The sequence below is a fragment of the Jatropha curcas genome, chromosome 8 (genome assembly GCF_041381405.1).
Source record: "Jatropha curcas cultivar XTBG-Jc1 chromosome 8, XTBG_Jcur_1.0, whole genome shotgun sequence".
NCBI lineage: Eukaryota > Viridiplantae > Streptophyta > Magnoliopsida > Malpighiales > Euphorbiaceae > Jatropha > Jatropha curcas.
In genome coordinates this window covers 633737-650273 of record NC_143158.1, presented here as the reverse complement: position 1 = coordinate 650273, position 16537 = coordinate 633737, and the positions used below count along the sequence as shown (strand labels likewise).

General features: G+C 35.6%; 1 protein-coding gene across 1 annotated transcript; it reads left to right on the top strand.

Moving 5' to 3' along the window:
* Positions 1–11181: 11181 nt before the first annotated feature.
* LOC105637561 (CBL-interacting serine/threonine-protein kinase 25) lies at positions 11182–13088 on the top strand. Its single transcript, XM_012221049.4, has one exon. The coding sequence runs from the start codon at positions 11553–11555 to the stop codon at positions 12894–12896; it is 1344 nt and encodes a 447-aa protein (XP_012076439.1). The 5' UTR covers positions 11182–11552; the 3' UTR covers positions 12897–13088.
* Positions 13089–16537: the final 3449 nt, after the last annotated feature.

Here is a 16537-nt window from a genome sequence, read left to right as displayed (position 1 = left end):
GAATTTCTATTTTTAAAATTACAGTATTTATACTTAGCATTGTAATTCTATTATATTATAAGGTCCAATCGTTAATTTTCTGTTAAATTAATATTAATTATTATAGAGAGACTAAATCATGTAAAATTATAAAAATCGAAGTTCTTATCATTATATTTCATCAAACAATAAAGACTATGTAGTGATTATGTAACACCCCTTCCCGGTCCACCCGTTAACCCGAATGAACCGAGTCGAGATGTTACAAAACTGGATGACTGTATGGTCTGACATGCTGAAAACATACTGTATATTGAATATAATAACATGCTGGTACTGTTTCCAAAAATAATGTAATTTACAAAACATGATACAAGTTTACAAAATGAAATGGGCCCAACTGTGTGCCCTGTACATGCCATAAAAAGAAAAACAAAATGAGTTTTCTACCCTGAAGACCGAGTCTTCTCCAGATGAACTGCAGCAGTTGTACGCGGACTCTCTATGGACCAGTCTCAAAACCTGCGAGTTAAACAGGTAACTCGCTGAGCAAATAATGCTCGGTGGATATCTCAACAAATAAAGAAACAATTAAACACATACATATATAGAAAGAACCATGGAAACATCTATGGCACATATAAGCTCACACATTATGATACTTTCATGATATCTTGATTATCTTTTATACTGTTTATAATCCTGTATAATTCATGAAATGTTATGTCAAGATATCTGAATGGCTCCATAAGGTTATAGTGAAACCGAAGTGATAAGATAAACTGTATGAAACTGGGTGAAATTGTATGCTATAGGCCCCGAACCGGATTCGCCTATGCCAATAATGTCCGTTTTGGTGCCCCTAACCGGATTTGCACCGCACGGTTTAATCATATCCACTCAACGGCCTGTAGCCGGAGTTCCAAACTGTATGGGGCGCAGATCTGCTATTCTATGTCGCGACATAGCCTTATCTACATGGTTTCTACCCAACCTCAATGGAGCTTCATATTAGCATATCAACAATGTAACACAATAGCACATAAATGGTTTTACAACTTCATAGTTCATCCTATTGATTTGATTTCACACCATATAAATGCTTATATGTTGTTTTAATCCATGTTCTTATGTTGCATTTTTGTTGTAAAATGATTGGATGCATGCATGTTGAGCAAAGAAATGTGATTACATAGCAATTGAAAGGCAAAAGAGGGTCACAGCACAAGTCGCGACCGCGTATGTGAAAGTCGCGAGCGCGAGTTGTGCAATTGAGAGTCAGAGAGCTACCTGACTCAAGTCGCGAGCGCGAAATAGGAAATCGCGAGCGCGACTTGCTTTCCAGTATGCGCGAGCGCGCGACGTGATTCTGTGCAGTCTGTGTTCTTTTGGCCATAACTCTCAGTATACAACTTCAAATTGAATGATTCAAAAGCCCATGTAAAGCTAACACAGAAAGGAACAAATAACTCTTCTATGACAATTCCTAATTCCATCATTATATGGGTTTAAAATCAAGATGAAGTTGCTGGTAACATTTCCAGCAAACTCTGTTTCCGTTTCATATATTCATCCCCTGTTTTCACATCATTTCCAGTACTTCCACCCAACAACAAGCAACATATCATCTCATGAGCAACACTCCACACAATTTTCATGCAAAGAACATGGGAAATAACAAGAGATATCAAACCTGTCTTGCCACAAAGCTGGGGCTCTGTTTTAACTTCTCTTTTCTGCTACCTTTGAACTTTCTTCTCCTATACACAAGAATTCTCATAACTCATCTCCAATATAACTCAATTAAAGAGTGGATAACATATAACTTCAAGGAATTCTACTTACTTGGAGTGGACTTAGTGCTTAACGTGCATGAAACTTGCAAGGAAACGGGAGGGAAAGTAAGAAGAAAATGAAAAACGTGAAAATAGGAAAGTGAAAATGATAGGAACGGGTAGACTCTAGAAGAAATGACTTGGCTGTGTAAACTCTCTAATTGGTACCTCAAGTGTACAAAGACACAACTTAATACCCACACTGTATGTTTGGAGGCAAACAAGTCCTAAACTTTCCATGCAAATAAGTCCACTTATCATCCATTCTACCCCAACCAGGTTTGGTTCAACCCGACTCAACTCAAGAGGATGTTACAGTTCTCCCCTTCTAAATAAAAACTTCGTCCCGAAGTTTACCTGTTGTAAACAAATGCGGATATTGTTGTCGCATGGTTTCTTCTGATTCCCAAGTTGCTTCTTCTGTCTTATGATTCCTCCAAAGAACTTTCACTAATGCTATTTTCTTGTTCCGCAATTCTTTAGTTTCTTTGGCTAGGATCTGAACTGGTTCTTCTTCATAAGTGAGATCCGGCTGAATTTCAATCTCGTCTGCTGATAACACATGTGAGGGGTCTGATCTGTATCTCCTTAACATTGATACATGAAAGACATTATGAATTCGATCTAAAGTTGGAGGTAATGCTAGGCGATAGGCTAATGGTCCTACGCGTTCAACAATCTCGTATGGACCAATGAACCTAGGGCTAAGCTTACCCTTTTGTCCAAACCTTAAGATCTTTTTCCATGGTGAAACTTTCAAAAATACTTTGTCCCCAACCGAATACTCAATGTCTTTTCTCTTTAAATCCGCATAGGATTTCTGTCGATCACTTGCTTCCTTCAGCCGTCTTCTGATGATTTCCACTTTTTCTTCTGTGTCTCTAACCAAATCTGGACCCAAAATCTTCTTCTCACTAAGTTCTGTCCAACATACAGGTGTCCTGCATCTTCTACCATACAATGCTTCATATGGTGCCATCTTAATGCTCGATTGATAGCTGTTGTTGTAGGCAAATTCCATGAGAGATACATATTTGTCCCAACTACCTTCAAACTCTATAACACATGATCTCATCATGTCTTCCAAGATTTGAATTACTCTTTCTGACTGGCCATCTGTCTGCGGATGAAATGCAGTTTCGTTCCTAATGCTTCTTGAAGTTTACCCCAGAACTTCGATGTAAACCTTGGATCACGATCAGAGATAATGGATAATGGAACTCCATGTAGTCGAACTATCTCACTAACATAAATTTCTGCTAACTTGTCGAGAGAATAGTCCGTCTTAACTGGTAGGAAATGAGCAGACTTGGTTAATCTGTCCACAATTACCCATACTGTATCATGCTTCCGCTGTGTCTGAGGTAAGCCAATAACAAAGTCCATCGTGATCTGATCCCATTTCCATGTTGGCACTGTTATTGGATGAAGTAACCCGGATGGCAGTTGATGTTCTGCTTTTACTTGTTGACATGTTAAACATCTTGTTACAACATCTCCGATGTCTCTCTTTATGCCTGGCCACCAGTAGCCTTTCTTCAAATCTTGATACATCTTGGTACTACCTGGATGCATTGTATATAGACCGTTATGAGCTTCATGCAAAATCTTTTGTCTGATCTCACCTGTCTGTGGAACAACAACTCTGTCTTCATAGAATAAGACTCCACTATTATCCAATCTGAATTTCCCACCATGATCTTCCTGTACTTGTTTAACCCATAGTGCTATTTGTGCATCTTTCTTTTGTGTTTCTGCAACTTCCTGAATCCAAGATGGCTGGACTTGCATCTGTGCTAAAATAACTCCCTGCTGTTGCAACTCCATGCTGATTTTCATTAAGCTCAAAGCATACAAGGATTTCCGGCTAAGGGCATCCGCTACCACATTAGCCTTGCCCGGATGATAATTAATGACATAATCGTAATTAGCCAGAATTTGCATCCACTTCCGTTGTCTTGTATTCAAGTCCTTCTGTGTTGGTAAGTACTTTAAACTCTGATGATCTGTGTAAATGTAACACTTTTCACCATACAGATAATGCCGCCATACTTTGAATGCTAGAACAATGGCTGCCAGTTCTAAATCATGGGTTGGATAATTCAACTCATGTGGTTTCAATTGTCTGGAGACATAGGCGACCACTTTCTTATCTTGCATGAGCACACATCCTAACCCAGTATGAGAGGCATCACTGTAAATCTCAAAGTCTTTACCTGACACTGGCTGAGTTAACACTGGTGCTTCAGTCAACGTTCTCTTCAAAGTGTCAAAACTCTGCTGACATCTATTATCCCAATGGAATACAACCTCTTTCTTCAATAATCTTGTTAAAGGTGATGCAATGATGGAGAATCCCTTTACAAACCTTCTGTAATAACCGGCTAAACCCAGAAAACTTCGAACTTCTGTAACATTCCTGGGTGGTCTCCAATCAACAATAGCCTCAATCTTCTTAGGATCCACTCTGATACCCTCCGATGACACCACATGTCCTAAGAAAGAAACTTCTTCTAGCCAAAACTCACATTTACTGAGCTTAGCATATAGCTGTTTATCTCTCAAAGTCTGAAGTACAATCCGTAAATGCTTATCATGTTCTGCCCTGTCTCTGGAATAAACCAAAATGTCATCTATAAACACCACCACAAACTGATCCAGGTATGAATGAAGTACGCGGTTCATGAGATCCATGAAAACCGCCGGTGCATTTGTGAGACCGAATGGCATTACTAAAAATTCAAAGTGACCATATCGGGTCCTGAATGCAGTCTTGGAGATATCTTCTTCCTTTATCCGCAACTGGTGGTATCCTGATCTGAGGTCAATCTTAGAAAATATACCTGCACCTTTTAACTGATCAAACAAATCATCAATGCGAGGCAATGGATACTTATTCTTGATCGTCAGCTTATTCAGCTGTCTGTAATCAATGCACAGTCTGAGTGATCCATCTTTCTTCTTAACAAATAATACCGGTGCTCCCCAAGGTGATACACTGGGTCTGATAAATCCTTTGTCTAATAACTCCTGCAGCTGAATCTTTAACTCTTTTAACTCTGCTGGTGCCATTCTGTAAGGTGCAATAGATATTGGTGCTGCTCCAGGATAGACATCGATGGTAAACTCTACTTCCCTTCTTGGTGGTAACCCTGGTAACTCATCTGGAAACACGTCTGGATAATCACATACTGTTGGTATATCTTCCACTTTTAACTTTTCTTTCTTTATTTGTAACGCACATACCAAGTATGCTTCACAACCCTTCTGAATTAATCTCTTTGCTGCCATGGCTGATATCACATTACTCAAAAACTCTCGCCGCTTCCCGACTACTGTAATCTCTTCCCCTGCTGGTGTAGATAATGTCACCCTTTTCTTTGCACAATCAACTAAAGCATTATGTCTAGATAGCCAATCCATACCCAAAATAACATCAAATTCTCTAAATGGCAACTCCATAAGATCTCCTGGAAATTCCTTTCCATGAATAACAATTGGACAGTCTTTGATCACTGTATGAGTTGTTACTACATCTCCTAATGGATTGGTAACCAACATACCCTGACCCACATGTGCAACCGCTAACCCTTTAACCCAGGGTGTAGGCACACTAATGTATGAATGAGATGAGCCAGGATCAATCAAAGCATAAACTACATGCTCGAATAAAGAAAACTCACCAACTATAACATCTGGAGCTTCCTCCTCTTCTCTGGCTCGCATAGCATAAACCCTGGCTGGACCCCTAGTATCGGGTCTATCCACAGTCTCTGACTGCTGTCTCTGCACTCCCGAGGGCTCACCTCTACCTCTACCTGCTATGAACTGGGTAGGAACTCTTGCCTTCTTTGGACAGTCTTTCTTCTGATGGTCTGATGCTCCGCATATCCAACATTTACCGGTCACCAACCAACACTCTCCACCATGTCGTCTACCACAATGCTCACAAGGTGGATACGGATAACCGGCTGACTCTGCACCTCTACCGGTGCCTCTACCAGAACCTCTGCCTGAACCTCGACTCCCACTGGTAGAACTAGCCACCACTGATGCTGCTGGCATATTAGTGCCCCTGACTAAGCCTTGACTAAAAGGAGGCCTAGAACCAGATGAACTACTTGCACCTCTGAATCTCTTGCTTTCCGGCTGGGATATACTGGGTGCACTCTGAGTCTGGTCTCTCCTCTGCTGAGACCGCTGGCGTCTAGAACGCTGATTGGCCTGTATTCGCTCTATCTCTTGAGCTGCCTCTACCAAGGCTGAAAATTCTCTGAATCTGGAAGCTACCACTCCCATCTGAATTTCATCATTCAGGCCTTCTTGAAACTTCTTACACCTCTCGGCCTCTGTAGACACTATCTGCTTACCATACCTGCTAAGTCTAGTGAATTCTCTTTCATATTCGGCTACGGACATTCTGTTCTGTCGCAGGTATAAGAATTCCTTTCTTCTCGCATCTAGGTAAGCCTCGGTAATGAACTTCTTCTTGAATTCATCCAAGAAGAATTGCCAAGTACGCTGATCTGCTGTTACTCTCTGTTGCACAGTGGTCCACCATGTATATGCCTCCTCTATCAGCAATGAAGTGGCACAAACCAACTTGTCTTCTGCTGTACACTGCAATTGTTCTAGGACTCTCGATGTCCCATCTAACCAATACTCAGCAAGCTCTGGGCTATCATCTTTACTAGCTTTGAATTCCTTTGCACCATATTTTCTAAGCTTCTCCAGTGGGGGCTTTCTCTCTCTTTCTACTATTACGGGTGCTTGAGGCATCACCCCTGCAATCTGTCGAAAAGTATCTGCAAGTTCCTTTAACAGCACCTCTTGACCTGGTGCCATTGAAGCCTCACCCTCCACTGCTCTGGAGGCGTGTGACTCAATTTCACCTTCTTGAGACATCCTCCTAAAATAATAACAACTGCTTAGTTAATCAGGGTAGTCATGGCATGTACATATACTGACTTATGCATGCAAGCCCGGGGAAATTAAACCTAGGGCTCTGATACCAAAATTTGTAACACCCCTTCCCGGTCCACCCGTTAACCCGAATGAACCGAGTCGAGATGTTACAAAACTGGATGACTGTATGGTCTGACATGCTGAAAACATACTGTATATTGAATATAATAACATGCTGGTACTGTTTCCAAAAATAATGTAATTTACAAAACATGATACAAGTTTACAAAATGAAATGGGCCCAACTGTGTGCCCTGTACATGCCATAAAAAGAAAAACAAAATGAGTTTTCTACCCTGAAGACCGAGTCTTCTCCAGATGAACTGCAGCAGTTGTACGCGGACTCTCTATGGACCAGTCTCAAAACCTGCGAGTTAAACAGGTAACTCGCTGAGCAAATAATGCTCAGTGGATATCTCAACAAATAAAGAAACAATTAAACACATACATATATAGAAAGAACAGTCTCAAAACCTGCGAGTTAAACAGGTAACTCGCTGAGCAAATAATGCTCAGTGGATATCTCAACAAATAAAGAAACAATTAAACACATACATATATAGAAAGAACCATGGAAACATCTATGGCACATATAAGCTCACACATTATGATACTTTCATGATATCTTGATTATCTTTTGTACTGTTTATAATCCTGTATAATTCATGAAATGTTATGTCAAGATATCTGAATGGCTCCATAAGGTTATAGTGAAACCGAAGTGATAAGATAAACTGTATGAAACTGGGTGAAATTGTATGCTATAGGCCCCGAACCGGATTCGCCTATGCCAATAATGTCCGTTTTGGTGCCCCTAACCGGATTTGCACCGCACGGTTTAATCATATCCACTCAACGGCCTGTAGCCGGAGTTCCAAACTGTATGGGGCGCAGATCTGCTATTCTATGTCGCGACATAGCCTTATCTACATGGTTTCTACCCAACCTCAATGGAGCTTCATATTAGCATATCAACAATGTAACACAATAGCACATAAATGGTTTTACAACTTCATAGTTCATCCTATTGATTTGATTTCACACCATATAAATGCTTATATGTTGTTTTAATCCATGTTCTTATGTTGCATTTTTGTTGTAAAATGATTGGATGCATGCATGTTGAGCAAAGAAATGTGATTACATAGCAATTGAAAGGCAAAAGAGGGTCACAGCACAAGTCGCGACCGCGTATGTGAAAGTCGCGAACGCGAGTTGTGCAATTGAGAGTCAGAGAGCTACCTGACTCAAGTCGCGAGCGCGAAATAGGAAATCGCGAGCGCGACTTGCTTTCCAGTATGCGCGAGCGCGCGACGTGATTCTGTGCAGTCTGTGTTCTTTTGGCCATAACTCTCAGTATACAACTTCAAATTGAATGATTCAAAAGCCCATGTAAAGCTAACACAGAAAGGAACAAATAACTCTTCTATGACAATTCCTAATTCCATCATTATATGGGTTTAAAATCAAGATGAAGTTGCTGGTAACATTTCCAGCAAACTCTGTTTCCGTTTCATATATTCATCCCCTGTTTTCACATCATTTCCAGTACTTCCACCCAACAACAAGCAACATATCATCTCATGAGCAACACTCCACACAATTTTCATGCAAAGAACATGGGAAATAACAAGAGATATCAAACCTGTCTTGCCACAAAGCTGGGGCTCTGTTTTAACTTCTCTTTTCTGCTACCTTTGAACTTTCTTCTCCTATACACAAGAATTCTCATAACTCATCTCCAATATAACTCAATTAAAGAGTGGATAACATATAACTTCAAGGAATTCTACTTACTTGGAGTGGACTTAGTGCTTAACGTGCATGAAACTTGCAAGGAAACGGGAGGGAAAGTAAGAAGAAAATGAAAAACGTGAAAATAGGAAAGTGAAAATGATAGGAACGGGTAGACTCTAGAAGAAATGACTTGGCTGTGTAAACTCTCTAATTGGTACCTCAAGTGTACAAAGACACAACTTAATACCCACACTGTATGTTTGGAGGCAAACAAGTCCTAAACTTTCCATGCAAATAAGTCCACTTATCATCCATTCTACCCCAACCAGGTTTGGTTCAACCCGACTCAACTCAAGAGGATGTTACAGATTATCTTTAGCGATGCTTTTAACCTTTCATGCTCAATAAAAAATTAACGATTAATCTTCTTATAACGTAACGGATTTATAATGTAATGATTACACAGTGTAATTTAAAAAACTTAGGTCAATATATTTGAGTAAAATCTAGGGATTATACCCGTTAAATAAAACGAAATAATAAAGAATGACGACTTAAGTCTAATTATATGTAGTCTAATTGATATTCTCATGTTTTGTAAAATATGCGGAAAATGAAAAATCTCAAATTCAAAATATGGAATCATTACTATTGAGTCAATTATTTAAATATCATGCCTAGAAATATATATATTTAAAAGTATATATACAGCTAGTTGCATAAACTTAAATATATATTTATTTTTGGTACAAATTTAATTATGCAAAATGTCCCTTGTCGCTTATGCAAGATATTCCAACTCATCACAAAGAGATGAAGAAAGCAGGGATTTCTTCTAAAAGCATCTAGCTAAAGAAAGAATAACGTCACTGATACAAGAAGCATCTTAAATTTCAAGTATTGCTTGATAAAGGTGTTAGAAAATGCTTTATATAAATATATATTATTTATTTATTTTCAAGACATGTAATTATACTTACTACTCACTACTACCACCATACTGAATTATTTATTTTATGGGACCCAAAACTCAATTATTAATTAATAATAATAATAATAATAATAAACAAGTAATGAATTTATTTTTGCTGTCATGATTTTTAATTTATTTTTCTTGCCAAAATTAAGTTATTGAGTGAGTGGAGAAGGTCTTGTTGGACTTTCATGGCCGTAGGTCCCATTGTGTTAGGGTAAGGAATGGTTGTTGATTACCTACAGCGACAAGATAGAGACCGCTCCATGAGGAATACCTTTGAAAAAGAAAATAAAACACACAAATTATACTCCGTTTTGTTAAACGTCATCCAATTGATTTATAGACCAAAAAAGGCATTTCTTGCTATTGTGAAGTGTTACTAATTAAAAATAAAAATAATTTAAATTAGTAGTTGAAATTTAGTAGTCAAGTGTGACTTCTGCCAAAATATTGTTAATTAATGATTATTAATAATAATTAATAATAACGAGCTATTGCTTTATAGTAAATTTATGAATAATTTATTAAAATAGTTAATTTTTTTCTTCATAGTTATCTATAGTTGATTTTTATATACGTGATTAAAGGATTTATGTATTTAACAAATTTAATACTCTTTACTTAATTTAAATTTTCTATATTTGGATATAATGTCTATCATCACTTGAATAAGAAATATTATATTTTCAAATTTATAAATGTGATACTCGCTAGATGTGACTATTTTTTAAAACAATAATAGAAATACCTTTTTATTTATAATTTTTATTCTTAATATAATTGAAATAATATTGCTATAAAACGCTGAAATTAAGATAAATTATGGTGAAATTATAAACCCAGCAAAGTTCAAAGTACTCTGATAGATTAGGCTAAGATTAATATTATTAAACCATAACAGTCCCTATTAACATTGGATTTTCTTGAAGTCCTCGAAATTATACACGTGTAGGCCACACGCCTTAAGCCACGGAAGGGGCAATAAATTTTTTACCATAAATAGATCACCCAAATTTGGTTTAATCTTTTTTTTTTTGTTCTCAAGAGATTTATAGAAAAATAAAATAAATTATTGTTGAATAATTTAATCAATAAATAGTTTAATTAGCTATTAATTTTTTATTTGATTTTAATTTTCCAATATCTAAAATTTACAGACTTAATTAATTCGGATTCATGCCGAGCAAGCTTGTAAAGGAACAAGATACTCTGAGTATTTAAAAAAACTTCATAAAACAATTAGTGCTTAATTAAATTACGCACATAGCTGGTTCTCTTCTATTAAATCAATGTAAATATATTATTTAAAGATTCTCTATTAAAAGTATATTTATATTTATTATTTATATTTTATACAACAAAATATATTTATATTATAATATGGGATACAGCGATAAAGTAGAGTCACTCGATATATATAAATATTTTCTGAGAGTTTAAATCTTAAAAAATCTTATCCTATACGAATTTTTAATAATATTCCCACTTTTGAATTTAAAACTACAATAAATATAAAATTTTATTTAATTATTTAAAAAATAAATTTAATATAAATTACCAACTTAAATATTAATTTTAATTTCAAAATAATTCAATCTTCAAACTAAGTAGGAAATAATTTCCTAACCTTAAAAGTAATCGAGAATGATCAAATAGTTTATTCCATAAAGATATTAGTATAACAAACTTAGGAGACCGTGTCTTCTCCTTATTTGTAGATTTCTCCTATAAAGAGTTTTGATAGATTATTATTTTTTCGCTTTCTGTGTGCCCCTCGCGGCTCTCCGGAAGAAAATACCAGGTGCTCTAATGGCTACAGAACAATCTTTTCAGTCCTTCTCCTCTTGTTTTTCTATGTCCCTCACACTTCACACTCTCTTTCAATAGCTTCACTCAAAATAACGTCACCCATTTAATGGAATCCTTTCAGATTAGTATTTCAGCTATTCTTTCTTGGATTCCTTTACCTTTTCTATCTGATTCTTGAGTGTCTTTTTGAGCTAAAATTGATTAAACAACAAGAAGAATTTTCTGAGTACTAATTTCCCCTGTTTTGAGTTATGGAGGAGAGGCATGTTCTGTTTCAGAAGTACGAGATGGGGAGGTTGTTAGGGAAGGGGACTTTTGCTAAGGTCTACTACGGCAAAAACATTACGACTGGAGAAAGCGTAGCAATTAAAGTGATAAGCAAAGATCAAGTGAAAAAAGAAGGAATGATGGAGCAGATCAAGCGAGAAATTTCTGTTATGCGATTAGTTCGTCACCCCAATATTGTTGAGCTCAAAGAAGTATTAGCAACAAAAACGAAGATTTTCTTCGTTATGGAGCACGTTCGCGGCGGCGAGCTTTTCGCTAAAGTTGCTAAAGGGAAACTCAAAGAAGAAATTGCTCGTAAGTACTTTCAACAGCTAATTAGCGCAATCGATTTCTGCCATAGCAGAGGCGTTTCGCATAGAGATTTGAAACCGGAGAATCTTTTATTAGACGAAAATGAAAATCTCAAAATCTCTGATTTTGGCCTATCAGCTTTGCCGGAACAATTACGCAACGACGGGCTCCTCCACACACAGTGTGGAACTCCGGCTTATGTGGCCCCGGAAGTTCTGAGAAAGAAAGGATACGACGGATCTAAAGCCGATATTTGGTCTTGTGGGGTAATTCTTTATGTTCTTCTTGCTGGATTTTTGCCATTTCAGGATGAAAATATTATGAAAATGTATAGGAAAGTTTTCAAAGCAGAATTTGAATGTCCGCCATGGTTTTCCACAGAAGCTAAGCGATTGATTTCTAAACTTTTAGTTGCTGACCCAGAAAAAAGAATTACAATACCAGCGATAATGCGAGTTCCTTGGTTTCAAAAAGGATTTTCACCAATAGCTTTTTCTGTTCCAGAATTAAATCTAGAGAAAACAGAGGAAGAACAAGAAGATTTATCTGCAGTAGTTATGACTAAAGTTTCTTCCCCAAAATTCTTTAATGCTTTTGAGTTCATTTCTTCAATGTCCTCTGGGTTTGATTTGTCGAGTTTGTTCGAAAACAAGAGAAAGACAGGGTCTATGTTCACTTCAAAGTTCTCAGCGACTGCAATTATGAACAGACTTGAAGGCCTTGCAAAAGGGTTGAACTTTAATATAGCTAAAGTTAAAGACTTTAAAATGAGATTGCAAGGCCCGTCAGAGGGAAGGAAAGGAAAGCTTTCAGTCACCGCTGAGGTTTTCGAGGTAGCTCCGGAGGTAGCCGTCGTTGAATTCTCTAAATCGGCCGGCGATACTTTGGAATATGCTAAGTTTTGCGAGGAAGATATTAGGCCTGCATTGAAAGACATTGTGTGGACATGGCAAGGCGACACCTTCTGTAACGGTAACGGTGGTGGTGAAGATTGTGAAAACAAAACGTCATTATAGAAAAGCTAATTGGTCCTACTCCCGATTAAAATAGGGTTTGATTTTTCTTTGGTTTTCATCTTTCCGGCTGTGACGATCGGTTTTGGATTTGTAATATGTAAATACTATAATGTGATCAATAGCAAGTTAATGCATGTATTTGAATACGGAAAATACACCCAAAGTTAAGTAATACCAAGTCTTTTTAGTTAATTTGACCATGACTAGGTTTAGAGATTGTTTTTGCCATCGAGATACCATATACCATGTAATTGCTAATCAGTGTAGTATGATCCTAGTGTTTGATTGCAAGGATTGTTCTGTTCTGATTTAGTTGTTGCCCAATACCGTCTAAAGTACAATAATGGTATGAAAATCTTATTAAAACTGAATAGTAGGGACCAATTATATTGTTACTTTTTAGCGACAAATGTTTTAAATGGAGGATAAGGATATAGATAATTTGTTGAACAAGACCGGTGGTTTAGGTGCTGGTTGGTAGTTGAGGCTTCAAAGTCTATGGTGGCGACACAAGATTTTTAACCAATAGAGTTGTGCCAAACAAAAGAGTGAAAGTTACTTTCATGGACAGATGGACTTCTACTTTCATCGTTATGGATCACTCCCTACTGTCTAGTCTCTGGTGGTTGAATCTGTTCCGCGCGTCCGTCCGTCTACCAATAAGCTTTGTAAGCACAAAAAGCTAAAGGGTTAGCATTTTGTGAGAATCTAACTTAGTTAACGTCTAGTTGTTTTACTATTTTATGGAAAATTATATTTTTATTATTTTATAAAAAACTATTTAAACAGTTAATAAAATAATTAATTTAATTAAATAAACTATAACTGCGAAAAACAAATAGTATAAGGAACTCTATTCTTCTTCTTCCTTTTTTTTTTTTTTTCCTTCATGGTTTGAAGAATAAAATTTGAAAATTGCAATAAAAGGACGCTTAGAAAATCTCCCGGTGGTTTTGATGGAATAAAAAAGGAAATATTTTTTGTTAGCATCCTTTTTGGATTACATATATAAGAAACAAATTAACAAAGCTTTTTTTTTTTTTTTTAAATTATCGATATCCGGACCTTATTATCTGGAATCGTCTAATTTAGCTCAGGATTTAGTCACAATTAAAGCTCTTCGCCCGTTAGACTCATGACTTAATTATAGTTAAGATTCTTCGCCCATCTGGCTCAGAATTTAGTTACAATTAAGGGTCTTTGCCCCTCTTTGCAGGTGCATTCAGTGTGACTCGAATCTAATAGATCTTTTCACATATCCAGTTTCCTTTATCAACTAAGCCTGAAGATGACAAAATAATAAAGCTTTGTCGCATCTAGACATACACACATCAATAAATTATCAAATAAAATTATCTTTTCATAATTGAGAAAAATCACAATTATTGCCACATTCTATTATACTTTATTATAGTTAAGAAAAAACACAATTATTGTTAATTATTTCACCAGATATTGCCTCCTCTTATCCATCATGATCAGATTTTTATTCATTCATTCATAATATTTTAATATATAATATTTTTGGAATAAAACATGCACTAACAAATGTATCAACATTTGAGGTTGTCTGTATTCATTGATTTAAGCATTCCATCAAATTATCATATCTTTCTATCTAATTGAGGAAATTTTTTTTTTTTTAAAAAAGGCATACTCTAATGGAAGAAAGAGAAATATCACTTCATTGCATCCCTTTTTATTAATGATAGAAATTTAAATCGCTTAATTTTATTTTAAAAATATCTTTTAAATCCTTAAATTTTGTTTCTTACAAAATAAAACAAATTAAATATATGAAATTCGCATTTTATAAAATTTTTTTCATAAATCTAAATGATCAAGACGGTATATTAATAAGTGTAATTTAATAAATTTTCTTTTCTCTTACCGAAAATAAATAGAGAGGAAAATCTCGATTTCAAATTCAATCTACGATGAAAGTTAGTTACTGACCGAACGAAACCAACAAGTAAACAATTGGCAGTTGGAAGAAAGAATTAGTACAAAATACCAAAAACAAAAATGGCAAATTAAAGTTGATAAATAGCTAGAAACCTCTTTACACCTGGATAAAAACAAGAAGCTCCACATCCTTTTCCGATTGACATCAAAGTGCACTAAGGACAAGGGGTTTTATTACATTATTGGATAATACTATTAATTAATCATTAATTTTGATCCTGGTTTTCGTAATTTGAGTGAGTCAGCTGTGCAGACCAACGAACGATATCCAGGTGGGCTTTTAGGTGCATAATGGAGAATTGAGGATGCCAAGATTGGTATATATATACTAGATGACAATGAAATTGAATGATTAAGAGAGGGAAACATTTTTTTCAAAAAATAAAATTATCCGAATATGCATTATTACAAGGCCACGGGCACCAATAAGAAGCAAAAGACCCATTTAAAAAAAAAAAAAAATTGGCAAAAGATGCCACATTATGGGGAGGATGATACGGGTCTAATTGACATGGACTAGTAACCTAATCAACGGTAACGTAAGAATTAAAACGATGAGTTGTAATAATCTGATTGGTTTTTCATAATTTTTTAATATGAAATTGAAAAATTTGAGTTCGAATTTTTTATTAATTTAATAAATTAAAAGGAGAGTTACTTTATATAATAGTCCATAGTATTATTTTAACCCATTGAATCTTCTAATGAATAAAAATAGAATTAAATTAAATTTAACAAATTAAAATTTTTTAAAAATTTAAGAGTTCAATTTCAAACTAATTATGGACTAAAAGAAGCAAGTGCCGACTTGGTTTCACAAGTTTGAGGAATTGGGAGGCCCAGCCTATACTTTTTAAAGGGAAAATGGGCTGAAAAAAACATGTCTGATTAGATGGGCTTTAACAAGTTTTGGGAATTTGGGTGGCCCAACCTACACTTTTTTAGGCTTAATGAAACGGAAATTTGCTGAAAACACATATCTGATTAAAGAACAAAAGAAAAGGGCAATATCTTTTTTTTTTTTTTTTTTTTTTTGGCGGATGTGTTTTCACTCTCGGATCGGAGTATTATTTAGGTAAAACCTTCCAATAGTGATTACTTCCGATTTCGAACTCTTGATTTTCCGGTAATCCATTTTATTTTATCAACAAATTGTTAAACGGAGTTAGTTTCCAATTGGGCTTCGATTTGATTTCATGACAAAAGGGTTTGTGGGTCTTTTACTTGTGCCATTTTTTGAACATCTAGCTTTGACTTTGACCTATAAAGACCTACACTATGTTAAGGTCTTTGTCTAGCACAAAAAGAACAATACAATACAATAACATATATATTGATTAGCAAATTTTTTGCTGACACTCATATTATATATATATATATATATATATATATATAGATTTTTTATACATCAAATCAATTAAACTTTTTTTAAAAAAAAGTTAATATCATTTGAACCAAAATCCTATTTATAATTAATTTAATATATAGATGAATCTTTCGAGTATAGGTAAATATTTTTCCATCAAATGAAATATTTAGAGTGACATAAAACTTATCCCACGTGTGGGTGTGGGTGTGGGTGTGTATATATATATATATATATCATCAGCACCACATATGGTGGCGTGATGTCATGGATTACCTCATAATTATTTTTTTGTACCAATTAATTTAAG

Excerpts from the sequence above, each read along its gene's own strand:
- LOC105637561 (XM_012221049.4), top strand. The coding sequence starts at position 11,553 with ATGGAGGAGAGGCATGTTCTGTTTCAGAAGTACGAGATGGGGAGGTTG.